Source organism: Coffea eugenioides, chromosome 11 (genome assembly GCF_003713205.1).
Source record: "Coffea eugenioides isolate CCC68of chromosome 11, Ceug_1.0, whole genome shotgun sequence".
In the NCBI taxonomy this organism is placed as follows: Eukaryota; Viridiplantae; Streptophyta; class Magnoliopsida; order Gentianales; family Rubiaceae; genus Coffea; species Coffea eugenioides.
This window is the reverse complement of record NC_040045.1, coordinates 52,759,280-52,782,440: the sequence shown is the minus strand read 5'-3', so window position 1 is coordinate 52,782,440 and position 23,161 is coordinate 52,759,280. Positions and strand designations below refer to the sequence as shown.

The window sequence follows — 23,161 nt, the reverse complement described above, 5'->3', positions numbered from 1 at the left end:
CATGTGAATGGAAGTATCTGTCATTTTTCTTTTGGATAGGAAGTTGTTGGAGGTTGTCGTCTTATATATACAAATAATTACTCAATAGCATTTCATAACCGTAATGGGTAGTTGCTAATAAGAATTAATGATTACTACTTAAGTTGAAAAATAATATAATAAAAAATACATATAAGTTGGAAGAAGGATATGTTGAGAATTTGGAAATTGGTAGTTATCAAGGATAGTTTAGGAAGAGTATAAAGTGACATAAAAGAGGTTTACACCAATTACTTCAAGTGCATTTAATAAAACTGAAAACTGAAATTTGAAATCTAAATCCATTAAGTTATTAAATTGTCAAGTATTAAATCTAATACATTTGAGTCTATATCACATTCAGTGTCAAAGGAGCAACTTATCACCTATTTTTAGGAACAAGGTTTACTTAGGAAATTCAGTGCTTCTTAATTAATTCAGACATTCAATTTTTTGTTATCAAATGCGTCTGAACATGTTAAGATTTGAATCCATTAAAATTAAGTGTTGAATTAAGTTATCAAACAGGGCCTTCGTCTCCCTTTTATACTAGTATAAACTAGTGTTAATAGCTCATCCAACGTGTGTGCAATTTGAAAGTACTTAGCATGAATGAATTTTGTATAATTTTATTTTTTTAACATAAATAATACTTATATTAGTTTTTCTAAGGTTACAATAATTTAGTAGTTACAACACTTACAAAACGGTAATGGAAATCTATTACATCTAGTGCTAAAGTCACACGCAAGTGTATTTGGATAGAGTATTATTTGAAATAATTACTATAATAATTACACTTTTTGTGATGTGATATATGTGAGATAAAAAAAATGAGTTGGAAAATGTTTTTATGATACAAGCGAAATATTATTTGAAATAATTTGCTATATCTTTGCATGAAATGTTCATCATCAAAAGCAAATTGTGGTATTTTAATATTTTTCCCATCAAATGATGGTTAATTTAATAGTTGTAATATTTAGAAACAGTTATTTTATCAAGATGTGTTTAGATAGTTATAGTTAAAATAAAGTTACATATAGTCATCTTCACAATTCATATTTAGGTAATAAAATAATAAGTGATTTTCACAAGGTAAAGTTAAAAATATACAGTATTAAATGACGAAATGTATTTACCCAAAGCTCTCACCCATAGATGCCTGGATGGTTATAAATAGTTACGTTAGCAGAATATGATTACGTGGGCAGGGCAAAAATTAAATTTTTAAAATGTATAATTGAAAGTTTAAAAGATGTTAACAATTGTTTGCATTCTCTACCGGTGCTCTGGCTTTATTATATTGTGCAGATAAAGTATAGATATCAACTAGGTACTTAATTACATATTTATATGTAACGCATCCGGGTACCAAAACAGGTGTAAATCTTAATTCACACCATTACTTGAATCTGAGTCGAATTCGGATACACACAACAAGAAATAAAGTCCATACGAGGGAAAAGAAGTGGATTGGTTCAGGGCCAAATCCGGATCCAAACCCAATCCTTTGGCGTCCCTCTAGAGTGGATGCCTCGCTGGCATTCTGAAGCGAGCAGTAAATAAAGTAAAGATACCCTTAATTGGAATGCATTAATTACTATTTGTACCTCTCATTTCTGATTCCGACTAATGTTCTCCTATTCATTCTTTTAATTTATTATTACTACTATTAATTCTTTTTTTCCCCTAGTTATTTCATCTCTCCAGGCCTGATACAGGGAGGTCATTCCCACTATCAATAAATGTGTTTAGATTACACATTATTTTCATTAAATTTACACACACTGATTTGCTTATATAGTCAACATATTTTTCAATCATCTTTTGAAAAAAAAATTGAAGGGTTACCTCTTTTGAGGGTTTTTGATACTAGTTCCAAAGGTTCAATTATGAATGGATAAAAATGCCTTTTAAATCCGGTTAAATTTATGTCTAAAGTCACCGAAAGTCCTTAAAATGTGCAATTTTAATTGTTCAAGAACTAATCAAAAATAAAATTTAGATGAGAGGTCAAATGTAGATAACAACAATAGTTTAGGATTCCCCAACTCTTTAACCCCCGTTGCCTATGAATCTTTTATGTTCCTTGCGAAGCAGGAAGCGACAATATAAAATGTCTCTGTTGGGATGTCGAGGAAGAAGCGGGGGCGAGATCTGATTGATTTTAGTACGTGCTAGATCACAATGCCGTACGGTTCACCTTTAACCATTTACTCCACCCCAGTCACCACATTGCCTTTGAGTTAAAAAATGCGACCTAACTGAGGTTCAGGGCCATTTTTTTTTTTAACCCTTCTTTTCTTGGTAAGTAGGATGGCCCCAATGTCAACTTTTTACCCCTTCTTTCTGTTTCCTTTTTTCTAAACAACAAAATTGCAAATCTGGACACATCCCAATTGACCTCGCAACTTAGCTAAGCCGCTTTGTTGTTGTTGACCCTTAACATCAGACCTCGTAGTATCATGCTCCAAATTCCAACTACAAGACCCTCTTATTTCTGGTATCTAGGTGCAAATGCGCAAACAAACAGACATCGAAACGATCAGCAACATCTTTAGAAAGTTTGGGGTGCATAAACTGCCGGCAGTATCCATCTAGTCGTTGGGCTGTGTGGGGGTGGGGTGGGGGGGGTGTGGGGATTGCATCCTCTAAACGTTACAAATTGTAGAGACTTCACGCCAACGATTATGTGAAGCATCTGTTAGATTTCGACCTCAGCATAAACTCAAAAGAACACATTCTGCAACCACGAGTGATTAAAATCCAAATGGAAGAGAGATGTGTAACCAACAAACAGTCCACGCAGAGCCAACAGATAGACAAGAGAGAAGAGATTGAACCATTAGACACAAACTAGTCCCACAAATAAAATACAACACCAAGAAGGAAAATCGCACCCCTCACAGAAACCAAACCATTCAATTCCTTCTCCAAAGCTGAGCGGCCACAGCATCACTTATAGACAGCCCCTGAAAGTTCCTAAGAACCCACAACAAATTGTGCAAAGCAGAATGACCAGAAACCAAGCCATACATTTACAAGCTCGAGATCACCAAATCAAGTCAAATGAATCCCAACGGTCAGTAAAGGACACCTTTGTGTTACGTGGGTCGTCCAGTTGTCAAGCCGCTGCTGCTGCTTCCTCCCATTCCATTTGGTTCTCCCATTCTAGATGCCAAAGCAAGTACTTCAGGTGACATTTCCCAGCTTCCACTTTTCCTTCCCCAACTGGAGCGTCTAGGATGTACTCCAGCGCGATCACCTTCATCAACGGTAGTCCTTATCCCAGGAGACATGCCATCAAATCCACCATCCTTAATGTTCAAGCCATCATTGTCACTGAAGTGACCTTCTGGATTATCTGTTAGAGGTCCAACATCTCCCCACACTGCTTTTCTGCCCATTTCTATGTCATCCACAGCCTTACCCATGTTTGGACTTACAAAGCCCCCACCAACTGATCGAGCTGGTAAAGTTGGTTCCTGAGGAACCTTTGCCCTAAAATCGTTCTTAGATGGAGGGATAGGAGAGCAAAATATCTCCTTGAAGTTCTGCACCACGCCTTTGTTATAGGGATTGGCGCGGCGATCATACCGATATCTAAAATTCTCGTAAGTAGTCTGCAAAAAATGAATATTGTTGAAACACCAGCAAGTTGTTAGCATGGTATTTAAATCCTTTATGTAGATTAAATACGAACATAAAACACAAAAGCATTAGCTATAAACACAAGTACAGCAGTTTCGCATCAAGAAAAACAAGATCTCAAGTCTAACCTGATTTGTACTAATGAGATACAAGTGGAATGCAGTAAGACCACCAACAAACCACATTGATATAAAAGTGTAAACAATGAGAACGATGGAAGCAGGTGTCTTGATCATTGCTTTCCAAATTGTCGTCTCCTCAGAATTCATGATCCTTGTGATGTAGACCCAACAGAAACCGAAAACATATATACACAGGATAGTCGTCGAGAAGACAAACATAAAGAAAAATCTGTAGTTCCGCTGCATAAAAAGATATCAATATCTCAGGACAACAAGACGTACAAAAACAGGAGTCATCAAAAAGATTAGTATGAAGGCAAATCAGTAGTTCTGCTGCATACAAAGAAATAAATATTTCAGGACCCATGGGATAACATTTTGGTCAAAAGGTTAAAATATTACTAATACATGTGGGTACTCTAATCCACACAGACAAATCTATTCACCATTCCAGCACCAAGCTACCAACTAACAAAAGGAATTAATGTAGTCTTCTGGAGTAAACTCCACATACAATGTTCATCAAATGCAAGCAGTGTACCCAGATGTCATATTATTCAAGCTAAAAGATGACAACAGTTTCATCAGGTTTAGGATAGGAGTACAGAATCCTGACTGAAAATACCCATTGTTATTGCAGACACCAAAAGACATTAAATTTAAAGCTTTAAATCATAGGCCAAAAGGTTATTTCTAATCAAAGCACTAATTAGGAGTTCAACAAAGCAGCAGAAGCTTTATTGATGAACAGACTGGGCTACACCAATACTAGTCATCTGGTTGCAGTATCTTCAAATGATCTCAAAGCCAAAATTTCAAAATCTTAGTTGTCCTTCCAAGAAGATGCCTGCAACTTCTTTCTTAGGAATGACACTTTAATTTAAGATTAAAAACACATTCATAGCTTGACACCAACTGATATTAATTGAACCCAACAGAAGAAGTTGACCAGAAAGCATAAAGGGGAATAAGAAGACCCAAGAACAGTTCACCCAGGAAAACATGACATGGACATAACGTAAGTCATCATATGCTACCAAATTAGAAAGTATGCCACCAGAGAAATAAGAATGTTAATTCAGAGTTCACACAAGTGGTACTAACCCAGATTCACTTTTTGATTATCAGAAGATGGATTTACACATACAAACACTCATGTTCCTTGGGCATAGAGTTAAAATTGAACAAGAAAATATGAATTATCCTAATTTTACAGATATGACAATTTCATAAAAAGCCTGTAAAGGCTGAGGTGGCCAACTTTCTCAATATGCATGAATTTTGAAACATGCCACTGTCCAGGGGCACAAGATGGTGAAGGTGGTTTAGATTTATAAAATGCATTATTACTCTCCAGACTCTTATAATCCAAATTTCTGTGGTCTCCAATATTTTATGTATGAAAAACACTTCTGGGGCAATAGTTAATTATCTCCATTTTAGTAATATCAAGGCCCACATGTTCAACAATTTCTACTGTTCAATAATATGTAAAATTCATGTTGTCCATTCAAGGCCACTAAAGAAAAGGGAAGGAGGTATTCCTTTCGTACTTAAAGACTACCACTTGATTATTAAAATGCCTAAATTTAAACAATTTAAGCTGATTTATCTTACCAGTCCAATGCACTGTCCAACCCAAGGACAGTGATGGTCAAATCTTTCCACACAGTTGTTACATATTGAACAATGAGAGCAGCGGGGAGGTCTGTAGAGCATGCAGGTGTCACAATATTTAATCTTCACAGTTATGCCATTGACCTCAACTTCCTTAATACGAGGCAAGCGTAACTGTGGAGTCTGTACACCACCTTCTGCACCCCCGTCATAGCCTTCAGGTTCCGGAGGGTGGGTATTACGAGGAATTATACCAGGATCTCTTCCAGAGGTAAGCAGCAGAAGAACTAAAACCTGCATGATAGTAAATACCAAAAAATTTAGACCTTATCACCCTAAAAAATGAAAATAGGATGATCTTATAGATTTTTACATTTGCTGGTGCTTAAAAATTAAGATCGATGTCTATCACTAGGCAATTTGCTTTACAGAAATGATTCCACCTCAATCCTTTTCCATTTTGGTTTTCTGTTTTTAAAAATCAAATGAGAGTATGCAGCCTAAACCTGCTATGCAGTGGTCATCAAACCTTGTGAATTATGAATAGATTACTAATAAATTTTCAAAAAAAAAAATGATGCACAAATTTGAAAGAAAATTAGACCTTTTATACCTATAGGAAAACACGAACAAGCCAAAACAGCAAAAACATCTTTCTTTTAACCATATGGCTCAAATATTTTGCCAAGCAACTTCCATGACCAGGGAGATAAAGTGCATAGGAAAGTAAAAGCATAAAAGACTGCAATTTTGTACCTTTGTAGAGAGAGAGAGAGAGAGAGAGGACATTACATAAAATGTGAAGACGACAGAAATAACCATTATTGATATGCCCAAATGGTGTGAAAAATCATCCATCAGCTTTCGAGCAACAAAAACACAGAAAGTCGCAACAGGAGCCAAAATAAGGAATATGGTAAGCGCCAGTGATCTTACATCAGGTCCAAACATAAATCTTCCCTGAAGAAAAAATATCTGCACATAGAGTGGGAAAAAAAAAAAGAACTTAACAAAGCAGCTAAAGCATTCTGTCTAGAAAGGAGCTTCCAAAGACCTTTTAAAATTGGAAAGTAGCAGGGAAAGCATGCAATATGGAATGGATACCAAGAATCCTCTTGTGCTACTAAGTTAAATCCAAAGCTGTTAGGTCCTCGAACTTAGTACTCTAATTATAGTAATCACATGACGAACTTAATGAATTAATCAGTAGAGCATTTCATCCTCGTGGGTTTCAGTATCAACTTGAAAGCGCAACCCCTTGAGTTTAAAAGTTGGCACAACTCCCGAACTTGCACAGGATAAGTAGGAATACCAAATCAAAATTTCAAACTAGAAATCTAAAAGAAAAAGATCAGAAAGATGCTCAAATCAGAATCCGGGCAGGCGAAGCGAAACTTGTGATAACATACATTGGATAGGAGAGTCAGTTTTTTTGACGCATTCTAAGTGATTGTGTGACAGGAATCAAAACTATTGTTTTATTGCAGTTCAAAAAATTCAAATCACCAAGCAAATAAGCATGGAAGAAAACTTAAAATTTCAAGTTTAGTACTAATTAACATGTGGAAGGACCCATTGAAACATCAGTAAATACGTCCGTAGCCCTAGGCATGGCTAACGGTAGACGGGGGGGGGGGCGGGGGGCATAATAGCAGCCCTTCTTGCATTCAAAATAAAATAAATTTCCAAAGCCCTAGTTTAATGTTAAGGAATGTGACTGATGAAAAAAGGAACGAAGCATCAAGTTTTGCACCATAAATTAGAAGTAAAAGAAGAACAAGAATGTAATGTAATCTAAATAGCATACGTCAACTTGATTGGTAAGAGTTAAGCATGACTTGTACCAAAATGAACATGAACAGGAAAATGAACTCATCTATCTAACAATAATTTTTTTGAAAAAAAAGAAAGAAAGAGGAAGAACCCTAGAAGAGAAGAGAAGAGAAAACAGACGTTGCTGCCTTTCCATGTCTGGTAAATCCGTAAAGCATCGGAGGAGGGAGTGGATCCGGAAAGCGGATCGGAGCGGTTGGGCGGAGGAACCACATACATCTCTGTGAATCTGGTGGTGAGAGATTGGAGGCTCAACTGGAAATGTCCCACCACAATGGCAAAGGCAAAGTTGTAAAAAGAGTGTACAGAGTAGGAGAATGAAATTAAGCATAAAATATAGTAATAAAAAAAGCAGGAAAAAGTGCTTTTAAAACCATGAGAGTGGGGAGGGAGAGTTGGGATAGCTTACAGCAAAGGAGGATGATGCATGGGAAAGATTGAATCCGACCGGCGACAGGCCGATGGGGGCTTGGCTTTTGGTTTTAATTATTATATTAGGAGTAATAATAATTTAAGTGTAGTTTTATTAGGCCACAAGAAAGAGGGGAGGGGAAGGACGTGTTTGGCCAATGACAAAAGGAAAGAAAAAGGCTTATTTCGTTAGACCCGATTCTTTTTGTTACTACTTACTACCACTAATCCTCCTCCTCCTCCTATAGAAAATTGGGAATAGCAGGCAGAGCACAGCAGAGCCCGGCCACGGCCCCGGCCCCGGCTCCGGCGGGCACAGAGAGAGAGAGCCTCAGGTCAGGTATGTCACGTGTGGTGGACGGGATTTTTTTCTTGTATGGTTCTGAAATTTGATGAATGCACTCCACTCTCCCCTCCTCTGCCCCTCTTTTCTTTCCTTTATTCTTTCTTGCTCGCCTTTCGGTTGCAAGAGCACACAGTACAGTAAGTGTGTGTATTGTAGTGGTAGTATTATATAAATATATAGTATATGCTGTTTCTGCTACAGAGGTACAGTACTGAGGTAGCCGTAGTCTTTTTTATTTTTTTATTTTTTTTAAGATTCGGTGAGGGTTTACTTTAAGGAATCTTTGAACTTTGCAGGGTGGTCAAAATGACGTGGCCTATTTCTGTTGGTCGTCAAAATTCAGTCGTCCCTCCTGTCTCCTTCCCAAAGCCAAAAGGGATTGTGCCAATACATTATTCAACCCACCACCAATCGCCATCTCCTACGGCTACGGACAGGACAGGACAGGACACAGTAGTGTACGTGTACGTTGCTTGCTCGGAGGAAGTTAGCTTTGACCCCCGCCCCTATACTAATATACTATGGTACCTTTTAACTTCGTTACCAGTAAGTACTTAAATAGTAGAGGGTTTGTCGATTCCTTCCCTTCTCTTCCAACTCTCTCTCTCTGTTATAGAGTGTTATCTATCCATGCGCCTCTATTTCTACCTCAAAGTAACATTCCAATAGTAGTGACTTCTTACCTCAAACTAGTACTTGTCTTGTCCAAGAACGATATTGCATTTGGTGACGGAGATGGACTTTGAAACGATGATGATGATCAGATCCAATGATGGACTTTGAAACGATCTTTTACATACCAGTTCAACGACCAACGGCCAGTTTTGATTCTGAATTGCCGAGGACCTGACTTCCAATAAATGGCTCTTCTAGCATGACGGGGTTCCATGGTGTAGTGGTTAGCACTCTGGACTTTGAATCCAGCGACCTGGGTTCGACTCCCGGTGGGACCTTTTTTTTTTTTTTTTTTCTTTCTTCAGCAGCGCTTACATGAATGAGTATGACTTCCTTGGGCAAAATTAATAATTTAGGCTGGATAAAGATTAAAGATCATATAACTCAGGCTCACGGGTACTCAAATTCTTATTATTGATTTCCCTTTCACATACATACTCTCCCATTAATCAAATTCCCAGTCATGGGACATTTCTGAACACCTCCCATTATATCCTCACTTCCTTTCTAACATCATGCATGCAGACTTCCTCAAGGGGTGCCCTGATTTGTTTTTCCCTTCAAAGTTCTTCTCATTTCTACTTGCACTTCCACATAAGCCATGCCGCCGTTACTAATTCTGCAGCCTGCTTCCCATTTGCACCTCAGGTCAGACCACTCCTTGAAGCTAATTCTGACGCGGGCGGATGAGCTGTTTGCCATCTCCTTACATCTCCATACTTCCTGACCAAAATTCACAATCCAAGAAAATTTTATGTTATACTAAATCAGTTTCCTGTTCACATTCACGCCAACTGCGCAACCTTTATTATAATCAATGAGATCTCCAACTTCTGCATCCGGCCACAAATCCTTTTTGAGTGGAGGATGGCAGTGGAATCCGTGGATCATCCCAGCCTTCACATCTTTGCCGTCACCAATTCTCCATAATATTCTCCTTTTTGGTACTTCTCTCCCTTCAACAATACTCTTCCAGAGAAATGATGAACCTGCACCAGGTTCTGCTTTCAAAGAAATCTGAACTTGCAGAGTATTTGGGACTTCAAGATTCTTGCAACCAATGAGTTTGGATTTCTCAATGATCTCCAGCCATGCTTAGCTAATAGTGCAAGATTAAAAGGCTCTAAATCCCTGAAATCCCACACCACCACATCAGTTTTCGATTTGCAGAGCTTCTCCCATTTCAACCAACATATCTTCTTCTTCTCGCTTTTCTGCCCTCACCTAAACCTCCTTACTTGTGAGTTTATATCCTCACATAGCCCTTTCGGAACAGCACATTATTATTCGGCTTTTCCCATTCTATTTCCGCGACAATCATTAACAAGGCAAGGCAGTCAGCGAGTGCCGCTTTACCACTTGAACCTCCCATTTTTCCAAAATCATCACAAAAGCCGTTTGCGTATTCCTGAATCTCGCTCTATATATTACCAGACAGTGTGTCTTTTTTCTTGTCCTGAATCCCCGATTACTAGATAATTATTAATGAGAAAACAAAATGCTGAAATGAAATAATGCAAGATTTTTTGCTCTTCTCTCTCTTTTTTTTTTTAAAAAAAAAGAGAAAGAAAACTCAACAAGAAAAATTGCACGGAAAAGAATGCATATGTTCCTTGAAGGATTAGCTGCTTTTTTTTTTGTGGCTTTGTAATATTAAATAAAAGAATGGTTTCAACTTTCACCTCCATTTTCTTCATTTTCAATGCTTTTTGCAGCCAATAATTCGGCCAGAACTTATATAGCTAGGTTGACAACAAAGCAACTCTTTCTAAGCTTGATCACTTTAACTCGAATAATAAATCAAAGAGATCAACTTCAAGACACATTTATGACTCATTGACTCCACCTTAATTCACTTCTCGGGAGTTTAGCTGTACAATCGCACTGTGAATTGCTGCACACGGCAAACTTTGTTTGACAGAAATCAAAAGTTTTTAAGCCCATTAACCCCAAGATAATTGAAACTTAGCGTGACAGAATCAAAAGATTTTGGTTCTAAACTACCAGATTTTTTTCCTTAAAGCATTGTAACTTTATAAGATCAAGAAGGAAATGCAATCTGAAGTATGCTATCAGAGGTCATCAGATTCAATCTGCCGACACAATTGCATTTTAGCTCTCCAACTTTCTCCCCACTGCTTGGCTTCTGCAATAGCTTGCGCCCGTTCTTGGTCCTTGTTTGATGTAAATGTGTTCAACTCCGGTGAAGCATCCTCAGCGCCTTGAACAGCTGTGATTAACTCTTGTTTGCCTTCTTCTCTAGATACTCTCCCGTCATTCCGCTTACCATCTCGAGTGGCGTGTGCTGCATGTCGGCCAAATTTCTGGGTTGCTAGGTACTTCGTAGCAGACACCAAGTCTTGTATGGAAGGCCGTGATTGGGGATTATCCTGAAGACACATCAATGCAATATCTATAGCCTGGCGTAAAACATAATCTGAGAACTGGCCTTGCAATTTTTGATCAGCTAATTGCCTCAAGTTCTTGCGATCTTTCAACAGAGGACGAGCCTATAAGTGATTAGAAGCGAATTAGATGGTATACAGAATAGCCAAAGCAAGGAAACAAGATTCTATCTGGTGTTTTAAGTTCATTATATTCTGGAAAACAATGATGCTGACTTCAATAGCAGGCACCCAGACCCTCAAAAGTTGGCACTTACTTTGGTCCCTACAAACAAGACACCTACCGGTCGCCAGAAAAAATACCAATCCAGTAAGCCCTTTGTTGCAAAATGTGCAGGATATGCCATGTCAAAGGCCACAATGTAATTGCTACTATTTTTACTGGAGTGGAAAAGTGCAAGATCTCGAGCAAATTTTGAGCAAGGCGCAACTTAGCCAGAGTGCAGTCACATTGATTATAAAGTAAATAAAGGTTCAATTTTGTTACCCATTCAAGAAGTTTCTGATTTCCATGTTCCCCAGTTGTATCCACTGCCCTACGTCCAGTTATTATTTCCAACAAGACAATACCAAAACAGTAGATGTCAGACTTCGTGGTCAGTTTTCCTGTGTCATAATACTCAGGTGCACAGTATCCCTGGGTTCCCATGACCCTTGTTGAAACATGAGACTTATCCTTGGGCGGACCAAACTTTGCAAGCCCAAAGTCAGAAAGTTTTGGATGAAATCCTTCACCTAATAGTATGTTTGATGACTTGAGGTCCCTGTGGATTACAGGTGGGTCTGCTTGGTTGTGAAGGTAATCCAACCCTTCAGCTATATCAGCTGCTATCTTCATCCTTGTATTCCAGTCCAGTGGCTGCATATCAGGAGGAAGATCTGAAAATTGTTCCCCGGACTATTAGTTATATACTACAGCAAATGAGCAGGAAGTAGTACTGCTTGAGAGTGCTTGGAACAAAGGATGAAGTGCAGAAAAAGTGGCAAATTCCAACATCTCTTGAATGCGAAAAAGAGATCTTTAAGCAAGGGTCTGGTTAAAAACTGTAATAGGAAGACCTAAGAATTTACAGAAGAGGTGTTACAGAAACAGAATTGCTTCCAATTTTCCCGGCAGGACTCATTTGTTCAAGCTTGAATTAAAGAGAAACGGAACATTTAGAAAAAAAAATGACATATTACCATGGAGCTGATATTCCAGTGAACCCAAAGGCAAGAGTTCATATACAAGAAGACGTTGCTCCCCCTCGGCACAGAAACCAACTAAATCAACAAGGTTAGGATGATGCAAAAGAGAGAGCATGAGAACCTCCACAAGGAACTCTTTAGACCCTTGAAGTCCTGAAGGATCTAGCTTTTTAATAGCTACGACCTGAAAAGTGATAATTTATGAAGTCCTAAAGCTTCAGAAATTTGCAAGTCATGCACCACAAAAACTATGAAGAAAGCAGAGATCACAGAGGAAAAATCATTCAGTGCATTAAGAGAGCCCCACAACCACAACTAGAAGTTCGTTTTAGATTGGAATTACCTGACCGGTGCTGTCTATCTTCCCTTTATATATGGACCCAAAACCGCCTTCTCCAATAAGGCACTCTCTCCTGAAATTTTTTGTTGCAGAAGCAAGTTCTCGATAGGAGAATGTAGTATTACAATTTTGAACATGACAACTATCCAGTGAAGCACCACGTTTCAGTGTTGGTTCTAAAGTTTCAGGCATTTTAACTGCACGTATCATAGAAAGTATAGTGAAGAAATGCAGCAAGAAGTTGTTCCACAAGCTGTAAGAAAGAAGCACAATTTGAATAGAAGATATTCAAAAACATAAATCAAGAGAGAGAGACAGCATTGGCGGTCAACTGTCTATCAAAGTAGCGCAGAAGCAAGTAGGTTTTCGCCACATATAAAGCCAAAGACTTTGATCTTTATAACATATAAATAAGGGGTTGTTCTAGAATGGAATGAAAAAGAGACAGTTGTCCACTTGTAGCATAGTGGTGGCGAAGTGCATGATTCATGAAGAAGGTTATTGAGAGCTAAGGAAACTTAGAATGGCGTGACAGTTTCTGCTCCGAATTACTCCTAGCATTTTTTGAGAAATTAAAAGTCAATGAAATTGTTGTTCAGTTAAAAGTATCGAACTTTTCTGCTTTTCTTTCTGATCATTACGTTTTCGTGGCTGCTCTTCTCTAACCCTGTAAAACTATCATACGTGGTACTGTACTCCTACAGTAGTAATGTTTACGAGCTTCTTGCAGTCAAGCACGAATAAATAATCAACAAGAATGGTGGAAAACGAAAAAGAAACACCAAGTAAAGCGAACAAAGCTAAAAATGACAAGAATTTCCTCTTTTGGTTTATTTTAAAACAAAAAAAAAAAAAAGAAAGGGGAGAGAAATTAATAACAAACCAGAAGAAGAGGAGGCAGGAATAAGGGTGGAGGCCAGGGCTGCATCCTCGTCCTCATGGAATTTCAATTCTCTCTTAGTGTCAGCAGGTTGTTTATCCATCATCATGCTTACGCCTTCCTTTCTGCAGCCAAAGCATGAACACAAGCCCATATTCTGACAGGTACACAAGCCCTTTTTCTATAAAATTTTATATATATATATATATATATAAGTACGAGTAGTAGGATTCGAGGCCTTGGCTACTCCATAAAATCCAGAGACATGTTCTCATGAATCAAAATCATGATCTTCTTTCTTTATTAGGATGCTGGTGCGAGCCGGGGTTTGGTTTTCCACTTTCTTCTTGTCCGACTAGTTAGCGAGTAAATTTGAGGTTTTTGTACGTTAGGGGGACCCAAAATCAAATACTAAATCATCAAATGAATCAAGTGCGATCCGTGCGTGCGTGTGATACGGAGGAATGCGACTCCTTATCAGCGTCACCATCCTCGCCCCCGCTCCTCTTAGAAAATCCTTGATAAACCAAACAAACATTACCCAGCCAGCAAATTAACAGCAACCAAAACAAAAGCCATCATCTTCTCCTGTCAGTTTTTCTCGTGGACCACCCAAAAACTATGCCACCACGCACGCACCAACCAACGGAGATATATAGCGTGCGATAGTACAAAGTACAACATAAAATTCAAGAACCAAAGAGCAGCCGTGCTTAAAATTTCGATCATGGGTAATGAAGATACCGTCGGTGTACAGTTTTTGGACGAAGGCCGGACGGTTTAGCTAGAGGAAAAAATCGTTCAAAATGATGTTTATATTTTGTAAAATGATTTTTTCTGTCTCTCATTTTTTAAAACTAGTGGGAATACCCGTGCTATGCACGGTGCTGACATTATTGGAAAAAAAATAAAATGGTGAACAAATAAAGGTGAAAAAATTTTACCAGTAAAATTAAAATATAATATCTGTTTAACAATAGTTTGAAATATAATAGAATGTATATATCATTCAAGAACCGTTTTTTTTCGGTTGTATGAGAATTTTTTTTATCATTGTATGAGAATTGTTAACAAAAAAATACAATAGTTAATATAGAATAGCATCAATAGAATTTAATACAATTGTGTTGTAATCAAATGAAAAATACGCACCAATTGAATTGTTATTGCACCCATAGTTAATGAAGTAATCCCTATATAAAAATATTTTGGTACATGTAGTAATTGGTAATCTATAAAATAAAATAAATTGCTAATCTATAAAATTGCTAAATTGTCTATAAATAGCATCAATAGAATGTAATACAATTGTATTGTAATCGAACAATTGTAATACAATTGTATTGTATTGTATCTATAGTTGATTTAGCAAGATAGTGCAGCCAAAAAGTGTGTATGTAAGATGAGTATGACGATATAAGAAACTGTATATTTACCATGATCACGCAAAATCATTGGTGATGTGGATGCCTGGCGATCTTGAGGACAGTTAGATTTTTCATTTCTTTGATCTAGAAATAAAATATATATTAAATTAAAAATCAATAGTTTATGTATTTATTTTATGTGTAAATAGTGATACATTGTATGAGAACTGTTAACAAAAAAAATACAATAATTAATATAGAAATAGCATCAATAGAATTTAATAGAATTGCATTGTAATCAAATGAAAACAATTACAGAGAAGTGGTTACCTGAACTAAGGAATGCAGTTTTAAATGCTCAAAAGTGCCTTGACGATTGCACATATGTCAGGGGCTTGGTGAGTTTTTTGCTCCTCTTGAATCATTTTCTTTTTTCTAATTGTAATATATTACTTGCAGGTGTTAAGTAGGACTTGGCTCTAACCTTTCGTTTAAGTACTTTAAGCAATGAACTATTTATTCCATGAGTTGAATTGTGCTGTTGCTAGATAGATGAATCACGTAGTTGTAATTGTCATTGTTGATAAAGAAAAGAAAGGCTAGAATGCAATTTTGCCAAAAGGATTTCTGACGAAATTAAAAATTAATCCAATTTTAATAATGGGCGTATAGTGCCTTAGTTATTAGTAGTATTTGAATTGTTTTTCTCCAATTATAAACCATTTTTAATTATTTTTTTAAATTATCAAAAAAATCATTTTTTATTTCATGCACGATCATTTTTGGAATAAAATTATGAAAATAACTATCGTAACACCTATTTTATGTGATAAATGTGCAAATAAAAAATAATTAAAAAAATTTCAGTAATACAAACAAATAAATTTTTATAATATACAATTTATGTTAGAAATAGTAGAACCCTCAATCATGAACCAATACCATCCGCAATTATATAAGCAAGCAATACCTTTTTATCTTTGTTTTACGGTGTAACAATAAGCAAACAACCGTTCATAAGATTTTGTAAAAAATTTTCAGAAATAATGGATGATCAGAAAATCAATGCAATATCATTCATGACAAAAAACAAAGCAAAAACAAAACATACTTAAAAGGCAGAGGGGACTGACCTGGAAAATTAAGCCGGCCGCAAGAAGGTTGATTTCTGCTGGAGTCTCTGCACATAATATCTTCCACTACTGCTCACAAAAGAAACAAAATCAATACATTTACAAAATCAATAGAAAACCCAAAACAAATAAGAAACTGAGAGAGAGGGTGAGGGAATTAACTCGATAAGTTAATTAAGTCGATCAGTAAAAGAAGAATTTGTAGGAGTAATTGTAGGAGTAATTATAGGATGAGTTAAGATAGTGGGATAGTGGGAGTGAGATAGTGGGAATATTGATTGGTGATAAGGTGATAGTGGGATAGTGGGAATATTGATTGGTGATAAGGTGGGTTATAACCCACTACTTTTTTATGTATTAAAATAAATACAAAAATATGAGTTAAGATAGTGGGAGTGAGATAGTGGAAACATTGATTGGTGATAAGGTGATAGTGGGATAGTGGGAATATTGATTGGTGATAAAGTAGGTTATAACCCACTACTTTTTTATGTATTAAAATAAATACAAAAATCTAGAAAAAAGTATGACAAGTTTAGAAGGCATTGAGAGGGTTTCTGCTAAAAATCCCTTCCTGAATACATATAGATATAGATCTGACGCACGGGTAAGTGGAAACAGTTTTAATGTAAGTGGAAGTTAAATTTTTGTTTGAGGGGATGTGGGAGTGTTAGTTGAAGTTAACTCCTTATTTGAGGGAAACGTGGGGATGTAATGTGCCCATGATATTTTTTACGAAATAAGATAAATGTGAAATGCTAGGAAAATAGAGTTGAGAGTGGGAAGGGTTGCGGATGCTTGTTCGTAAAAATCCCTTCTCAAATTTATATAGATATAGATATGATTTTACGTCCTTTACAAATAAATATTTGATAAATTTGGTTTCTATCTAAATTTTCGACTAGTTTTTTTGTCGGAATTTGCCGCACGTGATCATTTTTTAGGATTAACGTTGTCTAATCGAATTTCACATAATCCGATCCACAGTCTCTTACACTTCACAAAATGAATTTTTTCATCCCTCATCGATCATGTGTATAAATAGCATTTTTTTAAACACACACACATACATATATTTGATTTCATTTTAACAGTACGAATAGCATGTAATATATTCCTATTTGATTTTACCTACAACTACAATTAGTTTGTTCAAGTGAAATCAAATAGAGATATATTATATGTTATTTGAACTGTTCAGGTGAAATCAAATAAACATGCATGTGTTTTAAAAGAAAAAAAAATTATTCGTACACATGATTAATGAGGAATGAAAATTTTCATTTTGTAAAATATGAGGAACAAAAAAAATTATTTTATAAAATGTAAAGAATATTTTAAACGATTTTCCTTTAACTAAAAATTGGAATATCTTTTCTCGCACACCACCCAAAAAAAAATTGGAATATATTTTCCTTTAACTAGTTTTTTTGTCGGAATTTGCCGCACGTGATCATTTTTTAGGAATAACGTTGTCTAATCGAATTTCACATAATCCGATCCACAGTCTCTTACACTTCACAAAATGAATTTTTTCATCCCTCATCGATCATGTGTATAAATAGCATTTTTTTTAAACACACACACATACATATATTTGATTTCATTTTAACAGTACGAATAGCATGTAATATATTTCTATTTGATTTTACCTACAACTATAATTAGTTTGTTCAAGTGAAATCAAATAGAGATATATTATATATTATTTGAACTGTTCAGGTGAAATCAAATAAATATACATGTGTTTTAAAAGAAAAAAAAACTATTCGTACACATGATTAATGAGGAATGAAAATTTTCATTTTGTAAAATATGAGGAACAAAAAAATTTATTTTATAAAATGTAAAGAATATTTTAAACGATTTTCCTTTAACTAAAAATTGGAATATTTTTTCTCGCACACCACCCCAAAAAAAAGGTTGCAAATTGGGCAAACTCTTGACCATCCTATCATTATCTAGGACTCTATGGCTGTCTTGTTTGAATTGCAATTTTCTAGAGTTTTTATAGAAAATATACTGTAACGACTTGATATATGTAAGATAAAAAAATGATTGAAAAATATATTCATGAAAACATAGGAATTACGTAAAAAATTTTTGGTGAAAACTGGCTTTTCAAAAAAAGGCTGATAGATGGCCCTGTCTTTTTGGAAGGAAACCTTTAGGGTTAATTACATTTACCTCCCCTGAGGTTTGACCATATTACCAATCAATCCCTGTAATTTGTCCAAATAACGGTATCACCCTTTGAATGATCAAACATTTAACAAAAACCCCCTTAATGCCGAAAATGCCCTTATTGAGGCCATATTGCATTAAAAAAAGAATATATTTTTATTTATTAACCTTCAAGTAATCCAAAAAAATAGAAAAAGTTTTTGCTTATTATTTTATAAAAATCATATCTTTACTTCCATAAATAGTTTTGAATCAATAATTATTTTAAATCTTAAAAATGAATATTAAAAATTAGATAAATTGAAAGAAAAATAAAAAAGAAGAAATTATTTTAAATCCTCAAGTATGGTTCGAATTTGTGGTTCAAGGCATGTTGCGGAGAGCACAAGGCATGTTTTCCTCAATTTGAACCATACTCCAGGAATTAAAATAATTTCTTCTTTTTTTATTTTTCTTTCAATTTATCTAATTTTTAATATTCATTTTTAAGATTTAAAATAATTATTGATTCAAAACTATTTATGGAAGCAAATATATGGTTTTTATAAAATAATAAGCAAAAACTTTTTTCTATTTTTTTGGATTGCTTCAGGGTTAATAAAATAAAAATATGTTCTTTTTTTAATGCAACATGGCCTCAATAAGGGTATTTTCGCCATTAAGGGGGTTTTTGTTAAATGTTTGATCATTCAAAGAGTGAGACCGTTATTTGGACAAATTACAAGGATTGATTGGTAATATGGTCAAACCTCAGGGGAGGTAAATGTAATTAACCCAAACCTTTATGGTAGGAAGCCTTTGACCATTCCTACCGTAGGCAGTCACTCAGAGCATGACACGTGTTGAAGTTGGATGGAGTGTAAACGGAGACGTTAAATTGTGGAAGAGCGCGTGAAGAGCAAACATTAAATTTTAGTCTGCGGCTACAAGCAAAAAAGCACACGTTCAGACTTTTTCCAATGTAGCAGGTTGGACCAAGGAAGGGTAATTGCATGTCAGAACCACCGGCATTTATGCATTTGCAAATGTACCCGTTAGCAACGGAAAAATACTGCAAATGCCTTTGACAAAAAAATATGCGTAAAGAAGGTACTAAAGTTTTAACAATTAATAAATGTAAATGTCACACGTGTCGGGGATAATAACTTGAAAGAAGGAAAAGTGGAGCAGAGGTAAACGTAGTAATTCCACGGCAACGCGAAACACAAAGAGATTGAAGCCTTCATTATATTTATATACATATATAAATTTAGTACTCAAGTGTTCAGCTTAAGCATCCGGGAAAATGGTCCCATAACTATCGTTACGGTAAACAAAACAGTTTTAGACATGATATAATAGGTTCTAAAAATTTTAGCGACCATTTGATTACCCGTTAGACCTATCCACTTAAATAGGATTATGAGTAAAAATAAGGAAGTAAATTTCTCATCTAAAATAGTAAATTAACGTAATAAATTAGTAACTTTTGCAGTCCAAAAGGTAAATTGTAAGTAATATGAAACATACTTTTTAAAGAGATAAATTACAATAGTATATCTCAAATATATTTTTGAGGGGGTAAGTTTATTTGAAGTAAAAGTATGTTTTTATACATAAATAGTGATTTTTACTTATAACATAGTAAATTTGATTAATGACAAAAACATGCTAATTTATGGCCAAAATATTGTATAATGCTTAAAAAACTTATACGAAGCCCATATTTTAGTGTTATTTGAAATAACACTAAAATGTATTGTTAATGATTAAAACTGAGTACGTTACTTAGTAAGTATTGTTAATATACTTGTATACATATTTGATCGTATGTGAATAAACAAGTATTTTTGAAATTTATAGGGAAATTAATTTTTTCTTTTGCAGTTTAAAAAAAAGTAAGCGAAAATATTTTTTCTCGGAGCACAAAAATCCACAAGTCAAAGTAGTTGGTCTAAAAGGGAAAGAAACATTCTGAATATCATTGTTTACAGTACTAAGTAAATTAGATGTAAAATGCTCGTTAAAAGCAGGTGCGTTGACATATAATAAAGGAAAGCCATAAAGAGCAAGCCATTTACGGGAAAAGTTATCATTCATAAAAATAGCAACGCTTCACGGTTTTCTTATCAGTCTTGCAACATATGAGCAAAGTGGCAATAATTAAAATAGTATTTTTTTAGATTTATACATATTTCATTAATTTTTTTTGCATTTAAAAAAAAATGAACGAAAATGTTTTATGAGAAAGAACATAAGTCAAAAGGAATGGTCTAGAAGGGAAAAGAATAGCAAATACGTACAGTACTTGTAGTTCATGTTTGAAGGACTATATGGCTGGTTTTGAAAAATATCCTGAAAAATATGTAATCCAAACGGAACCGATTCTTCACTATTTAAAATGTCAAATCTGTGATTGTGTTTTAACTGTTATCCATTGGTATCCTAAAGTATCATTTTTCCATCAAATGCCACATCTTTAAAGATGTTTTCCCATAAACAAATTTATTTAGCGGATAAAATACATAAAAATTCGTTTTTCAATAAAACACTAGTTCTTTATGAATTTCTTCCATTATAAGAATAGAGTACCCATTTTTCCATAAACAAATTTATTTATCGGTTGAAATAAAAATAAATCTATTTTTCAATAAAACACTAATTCTTTAACACTTTCCTCTATTATAAAAACAGAGTACCCATTTTACCCCCTCTAGAAAAATTTTAGCCCCAGTGTAGAAAAAAATCTTAGCTTTGTCACTGACTGAAATGTTTGTAACTAAGATTTATCCATGGTGAATGTATGATACATAATTTTTTCACTGTATTCAATTTATATGATGACAAATTAAATTGGTCAATTGGATTAGTGAGCATCAGTTTTGTGAATGATTATGAGAGTAAACTATATTATGACAATAAAATACGTTGAATTGTGAAAATTTTAATTTAAACATGCTCCTAAATTTTGGATATGTGACTTTCATAGGTGCGAATTTTTTAAATTAACAGTTAGTTATTACTATGAGTAATGTGGTAAGTGTGAGATGTGAATGTCAGTTATTACTATCAGTAAAGTCAGCAATAAATGTGAGACATTAATTGAAATTTGCAGATATCATTTTACATGGGTGGTTATTATTTGTTAGTTAAAATTTAGGAGTTTTAATTTTATGGGTTAGTGGGGAAACCGTGAGGGAAATGTGGGAAAAACATGAGCATGAGTATAGGATTTGTACGAGCAGTTATAGGATTAGTTGTGACATAAACATTTCTGAATTTTAGAAATGTAAAATTGTAATAAAATAGTATTCAGACTTTTGACAATTTGGAAAGCTCCTTATTCAAAATTCCCTCTGCAATACATATAGATAGATATAGATGTCTTTTTTTTAGTGGTTCAATCTCATATTCGTGAACTATCTGCACAAAAAAATAAAATTCTAGACTATACTAATTTTGTTATACCAACTCTATTATTCTTATTATTGTATTAATTGTTATACTATTTCTCTCATTTTGTTAGGTCAACATTAATACAAGTTTAATTCTTATTATGTCTCGTGTCCCAGAAAATACAAATTATCTTATTTAGGTGGATACGTCCAACAGATAATCAAATTGATGCTAAAAATTTAGAATGAATAAGTTGCTTTTGCATAACGGTTGTAAAGATTTCTTGAAACTTTATGAATTAGGTGTCTTGCATTTGCAAAAAGAATTTCTAGCATATTTTTGTAATGGAAATGGACTTAAAACTTGCTATAGGTTATTTTCCTATATTTCAATTTTATCGTAAAGGGTAATTTGCTATTCAACCTAATTTTATTCTGATTTTATCCAACTAATAAATTAACTTATGAAAATAGATAATTTATGGAGGAAAGCCATAAGTAGCTGGTGCTTTATTGAAAAATGAATTTATTTTTATTTTATCCAATAAATAAATTTATTTATGAAAAATGGGTACTCTGTTCTTATAATGGAGGAAAGCCATAAAGATTAGTGTTTTATTGAAAAACGGGTTTATTTTATTTTGTCTAACAAATAAATTTTTTAATGAAAAAATGGGTACTCTAGTGTTATAATGGAAAAAAGTCATAAAGAGCTAGTGTTTTATTGAAAAACGGATTTATTTTTATTTTATCCGATAAATAAATTCGTTTATGAAAAAATGGGTACTCTGTTCTTATAATGGAGGAAAGTCATAAAGAATTAATGTTTTATGAGAAAATGAATTTATTTTTATTTTATCCGATAAATAAATTGATTTATGAAAATATGGGTACTGTGTTCTTATAATGAAGGAAAGTCATAAAGAACTAGTGTTTTATTGAAAAATGGGTTTATTTTATTTTATCCGATAAATAAATCTTTTTATGAAAAATGGGTACTCTGTTCTTATAATGGAGGAAAGTCATAAAGATCTAGTGTTTTATTCGAAAATAGATTTATTTTTATTTTATCCGATAAATAAATTGCTTTATGAAAATATGGGTACTCTGTTCTTATAATACAGGAAAGTCATAAAGAGGTAGTGTTTTATTGGAAAACGGATTTATTTTTATTTTATCCGATAAATACATTTTTCTATGAAAAAATGGGTACTCTATTCTTATAATGCAGGAAAGTTATAAAGAGTTAGTATTTTATTGGAAAATGGGTTTATTTTTATTTTATCCGATAAATAAATTTTTTAATGGAAAAATGGGTACTCTGTTCTTATAATGGAGGGAAACTATAAAGAACTAGTGTTTTATTGCAAATCGGTTTATTTTTATTTTATCCAATAAATAAATTTTTTACGGGAAAATGGGTGTTAAAGAGGTGGTATTTGATGGGAACATGATACTTTAGGATACCAATGGATAACAGTTAAAATACAATAACAGATTTGGTATTTTAAATAATAAAGAATCGGTTCCGCTTGGATTACATATTTTTCAGGGTATTTTTCAAAAACAGCACTGTAGTACATATTTGCTATTCCTGTCCCTTTTAGACAAATT

The 23,161-nt window shown here is 34.4% G+C and overlaps 1 protein-coding gene, 1 non-coding gene and 1 pseudogene across 2 annotated transcripts; 1 reads left to right on the top strand and 2 right to left on the bottom strand.

The window, feature by feature from the left end:
• Window positions 1-2,751: 2,751 nt before the first annotated feature.
• Window positions 2,752-7,739, bottom strand: LOC113753093 (probable protein S-acyltransferase 7). Its single transcript, XM_027297183.1, has 6 exons — window positions 7,654-7,739; window positions 7,365-7,499; window positions 6,204-6,386; window positions 5,412-5,705; window positions 3,801-4,034; window positions 2,752-3,644 (listed from the first exon to the last, which is right to left on the bottom strand). The coding sequence occupies exons 2-6, from the start codon at window positions 7,461-7,463 to the stop codon at window positions 3,126-3,128; spliced, it is 1,329 nt and encodes a 442-aa protein (XP_027152984.1). The 5' UTR covers window positions 7,464-7,499; window positions 7,654-7,739; the 3' UTR covers window positions 2,752-3,125.
• Window positions 7,740-8,882: 1,143 nt separating this feature from the next.
• Window positions 8,883-8,954, top strand: TRNAQ-UUG. The gene has a single exon. It is a non-coding gene; the product is annotated as a tRNA-Gln (tRNA).
• A 1,709-nt stretch (window positions 8,955-10,663) lies between these two features.
• LOC113752875 lies at window positions 10,664-14,068 on the bottom strand (annotated as a pseudogene).
• Window positions 14,069-23,161: the final 9,093 nt, after the last annotated feature.